Raw genomic sequence first — 12,122 nt, 5'->3', positions numbered from 1 at the left:
AAGAGGAGAGACCCTTTATTTGGGTGGTGCTGCTGTCTGGCCCCTGAAGAACAGATAAGCACCCAGAAGGGAAATTTCACTGAAATTGAAAATCAGGAAGTGTGGACAACACCAAGACAGCAGGCCAGGGGAAATGAATATCTCAACTTTCCCAATAGCTTCTTGCTCTCATCTAGCCACACCTACTTCCTGCTCCTCCCTCACCCTGCCCCCCTCTCCCACCAATGCCTTGGCCTCCCTTATGCTGCCAGACCCTAGGGCCTTTGCCTTTGTGCTGTCTACCTTGCTCACATCCATGAAGTCCCATGGCCTGCCCGAGGGGCTCTTTATGTGAATCAGCCCACTATGAATCATCCTGTCAACAACTTTCCAAATTGCTAAACCATATGTGTGATTATGTTGGCTGTCCTAACCATCAGGAAGTTTCTTTAGTCCTTTTTCTGGAGCCTTTAGGAATGTATGAAAAGCAGTGTGCACCCATTGGAGGTATGGCCTGCACCTACTGATTGAGCTGCCAGAGGGGTGTACTGACCATCACCTGGTCAGTACTCTGTACTAAGTACTCTGTAGCTCACACACATATGTATGAAGCACTCCCCAGTCAGCCCTATATCCGTTGGCCAGAATGGTCAAAGAAGGTCATTATCTCACTGATGATGCCCTGGACTGCAAGTTCCTGTAGTCCTTGGCCTTGTAGAAGTATCACTGGTCACTAGCTGGCTACTAAGGGATTCCCAGACTCTCATCAGTGTGATTTTCCCTGAGGCAGGCCAGTGCACTCTTGAGGTGGCCTTCACTATCCCAGGGATCCAGGGTGGAACTGTGGTTAAAAGCAGTTTGTAGGAACAGTGGTACCAGGGCTGGCTTCAAGGGCTTTAGCACAAGATGTCTGCTTGGGAGATGGAGTTCTATCATGGAGGTTAGTCAGTCAGTACTCGGAGTGTTCTAGTTGGAAGGAACCTGACAGGTTATGTTTTAAAGGGTTTTACACTATAGAAAGTCAGTCACAGAGCTGGCCCTGGATTGAAGGCTTAGGCAAGTGTTGCCCACTCAAGCCTCAGTTTCCTCTGTGCAGGGAAATCAGGGAAGCTTCTAGGTGCTTGACATAGGAGCTATGTCTACTGGCCACCCTCTTTCTTGATGGGAACCTCAAAATTGAGGGCTCAGGCTATGTCCTATGGTCACCAGACCTTCTGGGGATATGGCCATACTTAGATGCTATCGTGTTTAGGCAGTATCACGGGAGACAGAATGAGGATCCAAGTATGAGCATATAACTCTACTAGGAGCTTCTGTATAGTTGGCACATGTTGGCATATGGGTACATACATTATGTTTGTGCATGGGATGTTCATGGGCACAGTGAGGCTCTCCCTGCCCAACACACTGGTGACATCTAAGCCTTAGGTGTCATGTGCCACCTGTACAATGCACTCAGTTTTTCTCCAGCTTTGGCTCTCACTCATATTTTTTCAGACATGCCAGATAAAGTTATTGGTCAAGTTGCTCCAAACATAAAGAACCTGATCTGCTTGGAATGTTATTCCATATAATGTGTGATGTGCTGGGTGGCCCGTGGGGGCAGGGCCAAGAGGAAGAGTGTGGCAAGCTTGGCTCTTTTCTTCCTTTCCTTGCACATTAATATGCTTGGGCCTTGAGTGTGTGTCGCTTGTATAATTATGGGTTGTTCCTCCATATCCTGGTGGACCACACACTGTATAACTTATGGCACCTTTTTGTCTCCTTGTAGTTTGAGTCCAAAAAACTATCTTCTAAGACCAGACGTGACAAGGAAAAGCAGAGCTGCAAGAGTTGCGGGGAGACTTTCAACTCCATCACCAAGAGGAGGCATCACTGCAAACTCTGCGGGGCGGTGAGTAGGGTGTGGAAAGGAAGCAACTACTCAGAGAAGAGGCAGGTGACCGCCTGCTGGGTTCTCACAGGTCCTCATGCTGAGCAGCAACCACTGCCACTGGGTAGCAGGCATTGCTTGTCATCCATATACACAGCTGATGGCCTCTCTGTAAACTGCACAGTAGACAGGTAAATGTGCATTCAGCTGGGTGCCAGTGGCTCATGCTATAATCCTAGGTACTCAGGAGGCTGAGATCTGAGGGTTGTAGTTCAAAGCCAGCCTGGGCAGGAAATTCTTTTTTTTTTTTTGGCCTGTCCTGGGGCTTGAACTCAGGGTCTGAACACTGCCCCTGGCTTCTTTTTACTCAAGAGCAAGCACTCTACCTCTTGAGCCACAGCTCCAAGTGGCCTTTATTCTATATATGTGGTGCTGAGGAATCGAACCCAGGGCTTCATGTATACAAGGTGAGCACTCTTGCCACTAGGCCATATCCCCAGTCCTGGGCAGGAAATTCTTATCTCCAATTAGCCAGCAAAAAATCTGGAAGTGGACCTGAGGCTCTAGTGGTAAAGAGCAAAATTGTGAGTGAAAAAGCAAAGGGACAGTGTCTAGGCCTTGAGTTCAAGCCCCAGTACTAGCACCAAAACAAAACAAAACAATTGTATCCAAATCTCATCTGTTGGATGCAGATGCCCTTGAAAATGAAATTGTCCCTCTGAAGTGGAAGCTGATCGCATTCCTTTGATCACCCCTGGTGCCTGAATATTCCTTGAGGCTGAGAAAGTGTTAGATTTGGTACCACAGTGCACCCTAGCCTTGAGAACAGTGCCCTTGAGAACAAAGGAATGATCATGTTCTCATGCACAGTGTGAAGGAGGGAAGCGAAGGGAAAAGCTGTGGTCAGGGCAGAAGCACTATCCTGATGGCTTGTGTGCCAGTACTTCAGTGGTGCTGAAGATTGCTTGGTCCATGTGATGAGACTCTACCTCTGACTGGTCCCCCAACTTCATGCCATCTCCATTCCTCCTCCCTCATTTCCAAAGTCCTTGTTCCTGACAGTGGGCTGCTGAACCCTGAACATGGAAGCCTCCCTAAGCAAGTTGCTGATTATTCAAATAGTTTTAGGATAAGATATAAAAATTCCTAGCTCCAGTAGATCACACCTGTAATCCTAGCTACTGAAGATGCTGAGATCTGAGGATCATAGTTTGTAGCCAGTCCAGGCAGGAAAATATATGAGACTTTAACTCACCAGCAAAGAGCCAGAAGTAGAGATGCGGCTTCAGTGGTAGAGAATTAGCCTTGAGCAAAAACGCTAAGGGACAGTGCCCTAGGTCCTGAGTTCAAGCCTCAGTACTAGCATGTGCATGCATGCATGCATGTGTGCACACATGCACGCGCATACACAATCAAAATTGCCTTTGCCTCTGAGGATGGGAGAGATCTCACCATAAAGGTGACTTGTAGCTTTTTCCAAATGGTGCCAGTAGCCTGTGCCTGGGGTTCCTTGTTGCACCTTTTCAAAAAAGCCTTGTCATGCTGGCCATAGGATAGGGGGACAGGGAGGAATAAACAGGTAAGTCCTTGGGTGGGTGGATGGATGGTTGATTGGATAGATGGATGGTAAATGGATATATGAGTAGATGGTTGGATGGATGGGCAAATAAATGCATGGATGGATGAGTGGATGGATGAGTGACAGGCTGGGTAGATGGGAAGAGAAATGTTGGGGAATATAGGATACCCACAGGTCATGGCCCAGGCCCATGGTGAACATAGGCTTAGGGAAGCCAGCAAGGCCAGGTAGAAGATGGTGCTTCTAATGATCTATTTGAACACACAGAATACTTAAAGAGGAGGGAGGAGACATTGAAGTCTATCATCTCTAATAAGGAAAGAATGGAAGAACAAGTGGTGTGAGAGCTGAGTTATCTATAGCCTGTGGTGCAGTGGAAATGGGGGTGGAGCCCAAGCAGCTAACTGACTGGAGCGGGGTGGGGGTGAGGAGGCTCAGTTGGCCAGGCCCAGGAATGGAGACACCTCTACACTCTTCTACATTCCTGATATGCAAGGAGTCTACAGGATATGTGAGATAGTCCAAAAGGAGTGAGTATCTCAGGAGAGGAAGTTCATGTTGCAAAGACTTGTAAGTGCTATGACCAAAATCATCCTGTAGTTGGTCACAGGAAGCCTAGGTTGATATAACTCTGCCAAGGGCATGTCAAGGTCCAGGAGAGAGGAAAGAAGGGCATGGAAGGTGCTGAGACAGGAGGAGGGATTCATGTGCTAGGAGTAAGATACAGCAAAGGAAGAGATACTGAGGCAAGATAGATAGGATAGCTGATGGTAGGAGACCCTGAGGAACAGAGGGCTCTGGGTAGGATGGGAGGGTGAGGTCCAAGCTCTGGAAGAGTCACGGAGGGACATCCCTTGGTTTAAGGTTTAAGCCCAGTGGGATGTGCATTCATTATACTGCCTGCCCATCTGGATAACATCACACTGTGGGGATAATGCATGATTTTCTTATTCCTCCAACAACAGGCACTTGGGTAGCTCCACCTCTTCTGTTGTGAATAGTGCTGCAGTGGTCATGGCTGCACATGGTCTTTTTCCTTTCCTTTCCTTTCCCTCTACTCTCTCTCTCTCTCTCTTTCTCTCTCTCTCTCTCTGTGTGTGTGTGTGTATGCTAACATACATGTACCTGTACACATGAGTACTAGGCACTGTCCCTTAGTGTTTTCACTCAAGGTTAGTACTTTACCACTGAACAACAGTGCCCCTTGTGGCTTTTGTTGGTGAATTGAAGGCTTATGCATTTTCTTGCCTGGGCTGACTGCAAGCCATGATTCTCAGATTTCAGCCTCCTGATTAGCTAGGATTATAGATGTGAGCCACTGGCACTTGATTTTGCTTCTTTTGAATAAATGTCCAGAAGTGACATTGATGGGTATATGGTAATCCTTCCTTCCTTCCTTTCTTCTTTTTCTTCCTTCCCTCCCTCTCTCTCTCTCTTTCTTTCTTTCTTTCTTTCTTTCTCTCTCTCTCTCTCTCTCCCTCCCTTCTTTCTTTTTTTTAAATTGCCAGTTCTGGAGCTTGAACTCAGACCCCCATGTTCTCATTTGGCTTTTTTTTTTTCTTTTCCTTTCTTTTTTTTTTTTTTTTTCCTCATGTCTGGTGCTCTGTCACTTGATCCATGCCTCCATGTTTTGCTGGTTAATTGGAGACAGAATCTTGCAGACTTTTCTTCTCAGACTGGCTTTAAGCCATGATCTTCTAGTTCTCAGCCTCCTGAGTAGCTAGGATTTCAGTCTGAGTCATTGGCACCCAGCTCTGTTTCATTTTTGAAGAACCACCATATTGTTTCCCATGGCAGTTAACTATTCCACATTCTACCAACAACAGAATTGTTATTTCCAGTTTGAGGGATAATAGCCATCTTAGGGGTGTGAGTGGCTTCTCCTTAGGGTTTTGATTTGCATGGGTCAGCTGGCCAGCAATATGGGGGTTTCTTATGTGAAAAGTGGCACTGTTCCCTTTTCTTTACTTGCATGTTGGTCCTAGATTCAAGGCCATCCTGGACACCTTATTCTCTTCCCTCAATCAAGGTTCCCAGCTCCCTGCCCTGGGCCAGGATAAACACAGTTAGGTGTCTTCTGTTCCTCCACTCAGGATGTGGGGGTCACAGATTCCTCTGTCTTGCAGGTCATCTGTGGGAAGTGCTCCGAGTTCAAGGCAGAGAACAGCAGACAGAGCCGTGTCTGCAGAGCGTGCTTCCTGAGAGAACCAGTAGCTCCCATGAAGCCCAGCTCCGAAGCTGCCACAGAGTCCAAGCAGCTCACGGAGGTGAGCTGGGACCAGACAGATAGGCAAGGTGCTTCATTGGGCTCCACGGGTCCTAGAGAGCCACTAGGAGCAATGGAATGTGAAACATCATGCGGGGATATACTTATGGCTTCTAAGGACAAGTCAGGGCTGGATGGGGAACCATTGCACTCAGAAGTTAGATGTGGCAGCTTTGCTTCTGCCATGCCAATTGTAGGATATGGCGATAGAGCTCCCTTCTAGTTCAGGCATTGAGCTCCAATTGGTGTCAACCTCACCTCCAGCTGCCTGGGAAGGCAGGGTCTTCCTCAGGAGGCAGTTGGGGGTGGGGGCTACAGGGTGAGAGGAGGTTTCCTTTGTTTCCCTATCCCTTTCCTCTCTCTCTGCTTCTTCGTGACTGTATCCACTACCTTCCTGGCCCTGCTTTCTATAGGACCCAGTTCCTACTTTATAGAATGACAGGAAATCTATAAAAAAGAAAACATAGTTTTCCCGAATCATGCATTTTCCTTTCCCTCCAACTTGACACGCTATGAGGTACTCAGAGCCAGCTACAAGTTGGGATCTTTTTTTTTCTTTCTTTCTTTTTTAGCCAGACTTAGGGTCTGAGCACTGTCCCTGACTTCTTTTTGCTCAAGGCTAACACTCTAACACTTGAGCCACAAGGCCAGTTCCAGACTTTTCTGTTTATGTGGTGCTGAGGAATTGAACCCAGGGCTTCATGCATGCAAGGCAAGCACTCTACCACTAAGCCACATTCCCATCCCAAGTTGGAATCTTTTGGAAACTTTATATATTTTTTCTCTCCTGGGGCTTGAACTCAGTGCCTGGACACTGTCCCTGAGCTTCTTTTGCTCAAGGCTAGCACGCTAACACTTGAGCCACAGCACTACTTCTGGCTTTTTATGAGTAGTTTTATTGGAGTCTCATGGCCTTTCTTGCTTGGGCTGGCTTTGAAGATCGCAACCTCTAGAGTAGCTAGGAGCTATTGGTGCCCAGGTGGGAACTTTTTTCCCCCCTGGTTCTTGGGCTTGAACTCAGGGCCTGGACACTGTCCCTGAACATCTTTTGCTGAAGGCTAGCACTCCACCACTTGAGCCACAGTGCCACTTCCAATTAGATTTTGCAATTTATTGGAGATAGGAATATCATGCACTTTCCTGCCTGAGCTGTCTTCAAATCTCAATCCTCAACCCTTCTCCATTGTTGGTGGGAGTGCAAATTAGTACAACCACTTTGGAGAACAGTATGGAGGTTCCTCAAAAAGCTCAACATAGACATACCCTATGACCCAGCCATACCACTCCTAGGCATCTATCCTGAACAACAGGTCCCAAGATATCAAAAAGACATCTGCACTTCCATGTTTATCACTGCACAATTCACAATAGCCAAAATATGGAAACAACCCAGATGCCCCTCCACAGATGAATGGATCCAAAAAATATGGTACCTATATACAATGGAATACTACATAGTGATTAGAAATGGTGAAATATTAGTATTAGCAGGGAAATGGTCAGAACTTGAACAAATAATGTTGAGCGAGACAAGCCTAGAACACAGAAAACAAAGGGGCACGATCTCCTTGATATATGACTGTTAAGGTGGGGGAAGGGGGAAACAGTAGAGACCAGGTCTGCGAAACCAAAAACTTCTTGTCAAGTGGTATTTTCCACAGGTTTGGGTCAGCGACCCTTCATTATGTAACTAAAACCAAACAACTACTTAACATATAAAGGTCAAAAATAGACCTCTCAGTGGATCACAATAGCTCAAAAGCTATGTATGTACGTTCATATAAGACAAGGATAAGCAAACTCTATTGTTGACATTACATTTAAAGCCCTAAGTAAATTTCCTTTGGTGTAGGCCACGTGGCTACTGTATATGTTTTTGGTACACTGTGTATAGTATATATGTCTACCTGATCTAGGGAAGGGAAAGAAAAACAGGGTGTAAGATATCACAAGAAATGTACACACTTCCCTATTATGTAACTGTACCCCTTTTGCACAGCACCATGTCAAAATTTTTTTAATTAACAAAATTAAAAAAAAATTCCAAATCCTTAAAAAACAACAAAAACAAAAAAATAATCTCAATCCTCAGATTTCAGCCTCCTGACTAGGTAGGATTATAGGTATGAACCACCAGTGCCCAGCTTTTTTTTTTTTTAGAACTTTTTTATGTTGTTTTCCCTCCCAAAGTTGGTATAGATGGACTAGAATGATAAGTTGTCAAAGCTCCTTGCTGTCCTGGTTTGAGGCATCCAGAAACACTGACCTTGTTTTGTTTAGGATGTCAAGGATGTAAGGATCTTTTTTCCCCTTTAAAAATTGTTATTATGGGGCTGGGGATATGGCCTAGTGGCAAGAGCGCTTGCCTCGTATACTTGAAGGCCTGGGTTCGATTCCCCAGCACCACATATACAGAAAATGGCCAGAAGTGGCGCTGTGACTCAAGTGGCAGAGTGTTAGCCTTGAGCAAAAAAGAAGAAGCCAGGGACAGTGCTCAGGCCCTGAGTCCAGGACTGGCCCAGGACTGGCAAAAAATAAATAAATAAATAAATAAATTGCTATTATGAAGGTGATGTACAGTGGGGTTACAGTTACATAAGTCAGGTAAATAGTACATTTCTTTTTGGACAATGTCACCCCTTCCCTCACTCCCAGTTTCCCCTTCCATTCCCATATACAAGTTGTGTAGTTCATTCTCAACATAGTGTCTAGTGATTGTCACTGCTGCCTTTGTTCACCCTTTATCCCTCCATTGCTGTGAGGATATAAGGATTTTAGGACCAGGGCAGAACAGCCATGATGGTAAAGTCCCTGGCTCTGCCCATTTGACTGCCTGCTTTTTCAATGCCAAGATGTATTCTGAGAATTCCAGGACTGTGGCCTCCAGAGGGCACCAACCCTGAACGCCTATGGGGTAGGCTCAGGCCTTGAGGAAGCACATGATTTTAGGGGTGGTCAGGTTCAGTAAGTAGTGTCAGAACCTTGTCCAGATGGCTCAGGAGACTTGTCTCCAGAATGACTCTAAACACATCAGGAGAGAAGCAAGGTATATGTATGAGGTGTGTGTGTGTGTGTGTGTGTGTGTGTGTGTGTGTGTGTGTGTGTGTGTGTGTGTTAGGTTGCTGTAACACGTACAGGTGTTCCCCTAACACAGGTGTCTGTATGTGATATATGTGGCATGGGGCACAGGTATAGGAGTTTATGGTATGGGTATGTAATATGGGGGTTATGTAGTCTTTTTGTCCTATGATTCACAGATCAAACTCTTATTATTTCTCCTGGTACCTTGATGCCATCTTGATGGGACCCATGGTCTTACTCCCTCAGAATGCCTGTCAATCCTGCCTGAGATCACATGACACCTGTGCCCCTCAGACTGGCCTCAAGTGATCCAGGGGAAGCTAGGCCTAGCCTGTACTAATACTTCAACTGAATCTCTGTGATCAGCTTCTTCTGAGCAGTGGCCTGGCCCTGCCCTAGCTGCTTCAGTAGAGACAGTGACCATCACAGGTGAGACCACCCCTAACCTATGTCTTTGTGTCCCCAGAAGCCACTTGCTGCAGATTCCAGGCCCAGCTTACTCTCTGGCCCCCTAAGACTGTCAGACAATGGAATGGACTGGAGTGAGGTATGGGCCGCCATCCCTGAATCAGACTCCCAGGTGCTGGACCTGCAAGGAAACAGCCAGGTATGTGTATCTGCTCTCTACTACCATAGCCCAGAGCCTCAGGCCTGCAGCAGGTTTGTTTTGTTTTATTTTGTTTTTGCCAGTCATGGAGCTTGAACTCAGGGCCTGAGCATTTTGTTTTATTTTGTTTTTGCCAGTCGTGGAGCTTGAACTCGGGGCCTGAGCACTGTCCCTGGCTTCTTTTTCCTTAAGGCTAGCACTCTACCACTTGAGCCACACGCCACTTCTGGCTTTTTCCATATATGTGGTGCTGAGGAATCGAACCCAGGGCTCCATGTGTACAAGGCAAGCACTCTACCACTAGTCCATATTCCCAGCCCCCTGCAGCAGGTTTGATTCACCAACCCACTCCATCAGTAACCCAGCCCTCAGTTTATTTGGCTTCCTAGAATAACCCTCTGTTCTCCATGTACAGAAGGTAGCCTCCCACCTCTCACTATGCCAGGAACCCAGAGAGAGCTAGGATATGGGTGGTATAGAGGTAGCCAGAACAGAGGGAAATTAGATGGCATGGAGGCTGACCCCTCCTTCCCGCACATATTCATCCATTAGCTCTTCATTCACTCACATGTCCTGGGTAGATGCAGTTGTCAGGTAGACTCAGAAACCTTTGCCTCACCTCTCTCAGCCTCAGATGCTATACCAGTGGCTGTCCTGCCTCACCTGCTCTGGGGCCAGGAAGTTAGAGGGAAGTTCAGGAAAATAGGAGAGCCCACTCCCAGTGTCATCCCTTAGAGAGAGCTGTGAGCCACTGGTTCTTGTGTAGACAGAAGTCAACACAGTTGTGTCTGCCAGATTTGCCTATGTCTGTCTGCCTTGCACCATGTGGGATTGGTTGGGCATGGTTGCTTAGGAAGCTGGGGAATTGGTCACTGGTGTGAGCCTAAGGTCTGGCTGATCCTCTCTCCATCCTGCAGGCTGCTCTACTGCCATGCACCATCCATCTCCCTGGCTGCACAGTGAGTGTACCAGACCCCGAGGAGCACCCACAGGCAGGGCACGTGTGGAAGCTGCAGAAGGGCCAGCAGACCTGGTACCTGAGTGCCTCCTCTACAGAGCTACAACAGCGCTGGCTAGAGGTCCTGACCACCACTACTCTTGGAGACACCATCCAGGACAGCCCAGAAACCCTGTAAGTCCCAGGACATGACAGCATGGCCATTCCATGAGCCCAGCCCCACATGGCCCTTTGCACTGCCATGTCAGACCTGTGATCTGGGAGGTGACATTGGAGGTTACATGAAGGAATGAAGACTGCCACTGGCCCAGAGCTTGGAGCATTTGGCTTTGGAAGTTTCCTTTTGCTTTGGAAAGGAGGAGACAAAAGCTCAAACACAAACAGCCACTTGTCCAGGGGCCATCCAGCAATTCCTGGGCAAGAGCTCAGCTTCTGGTTCTTAGCCCCAGAGATGTGGCCAGAGCAGTGAGCATGGGCCACTGCCAAGATAAATGTCACTGAGCTGGTTGTGTGGTGGCATCAACTAACAAAAGGCAGAAAGGAGGCCCAGGGATGGTCTGCTGTTGCCCCTGGATTAGGCAGAGCTGCCTGTGGCCCATCTTGGCTTGTGCACATCCTGTCCACTATGTGAACTAGACTGTGACTCACCTCCCCTTTCTGCCTTTTCCCAAGACTCTGCCTCACAGTGTATCTCCCTGGGTGAGCAAGAGGTCGACCTGCCCCATTTCATCTGGACACATGGTTCCTGAACACCACACTGGAAAGTTCTTCAGGGAAGCTGGTCTTGTCCCTGAGTGGCAGGCATGTGAGGCTTATGGCTGACCCCTTAGAGGGCAGATGCAGTGCTTGTCTATGTAAATAAATGTTGGCTGTTAGCAGCAGGTGTGGCCTCAGCATCCTCTACCCCTCTACCAGGCAGATGAAGTGTGGGGAACCAGGATGGCAGAATTGCATGGACCGCATGCAGGCTTACAAAGCAGCTCTGCAACCCTGGTGCTGCCTGAAGCAGGCAGACATCTGACCATACAGCAGAATGGAGAATGTCATAAAGGTCAGGGGTTGAGATGGTACTCTGAGAGGACTTAGAGACCAGTGATGGGATCTGGTCCTTCAGGATACTCCCCTCTGACATCCACACTGCTTTGGAATACCTGAGCAGACATGAGAGGCACCTCCCATTGAGAGGGAGGGGCTAGAACCAGAAATGGGTGGTTGTCACAGGTAAGGTTAGGTGTGAGAGAGGGCACAATTAGAACACAGGTAGGTTTATGCAAAAGCTGGCTGGAATGTTTGTGGGATGCCAAAAATGACTGCACACATCTGGGCCTCTGAGTGGCACTCACTATGAGGAAACTGAGGCTAGGGTCAGGAGCAAAGCAGCTAGAGAACTTCCACATTGGATGGTGCCCACCTGGGAGAAATGGACTGCCTCCTTCTGGCTGCTATAACTCAAGTTGGGGCAGGGGCAGTGGTGCAGGGGGCACAGGTGTCCACAATGACCTCAGAAGGCTCTTAGATGGACAAAGAGATGGGGCTCAGTCAGGTAAGTGAGCAGAAACCAGAGCAGGAAAATGTGGGGAGCCCCAACCAATGTTCTTCTTCCTTAGACTTCTCCCTTCTACCTCAGGGCCTTTATATCTGCTGTTGCCTGTGCCTGGGGCTTTTTCTGCAGATTCTTCTAGGGCCTCCTGAGCCATTGTCTACTGTTTTGTTTAACTCTATAATCTCTTGTTTAACATATTTCCCCATGTAGAATACAAGCATGAATTCTTATATTCA

At 47.6% G+C, this 12,122-nt stretch overlaps 1 protein-coding gene across 2 annotated transcripts in view; it reads left to right on the top strand.

Annotated features, from left to right (window-relative positions):
- Positions 1-12,122, top strand: part of Fgd3 (FYVE, RhoGEF and PH domain containing 3) — a 38,870-nt gene extending 26,748 nt beyond the window's left edge. Inside the window, exons 14-17 of one of the 2 annotated variants that reach the window (XM_048343728.1) lie at positions 1,751-1,873; positions 5,558-5,698; positions 9,245-9,385; positions 10,303-12,122. In XM_048343728.1, the coding sequence (XP_048199685.1) occupies positions 1,751-1,873; positions 5,558-5,698; positions 9,245-9,385; positions 10,303-10,521 (624 nt within the window). In that variant the 3' untranslated portion in view covers positions 10,522-12,122. Of the gene's footprint in view, positions 1-1,750; positions 1,874-5,557; positions 5,699-9,244; positions 9,439-9,715; positions 9,913-10,302 lie in introns of those variants that run through there. The other variant, XM_048343810.1, reaches the window with a different exon arrangement.

This window comes from Perognathus longimembris, chromosome 1 (assembly GCF_023159225.1).
Source record: "Perognathus longimembris pacificus isolate PPM17 chromosome 1, ASM2315922v1, whole genome shotgun sequence".
Taxonomy (NCBI): Eukaryota; Metazoa; Chordata; class Mammalia; order Rodentia; family Heteromyidae; genus Perognathus; species Perognathus longimembris.
Note: the sequence above shows the minus strand (reverse complement) of the source record. Positions and strands in the feature narration are given on the sequence as shown.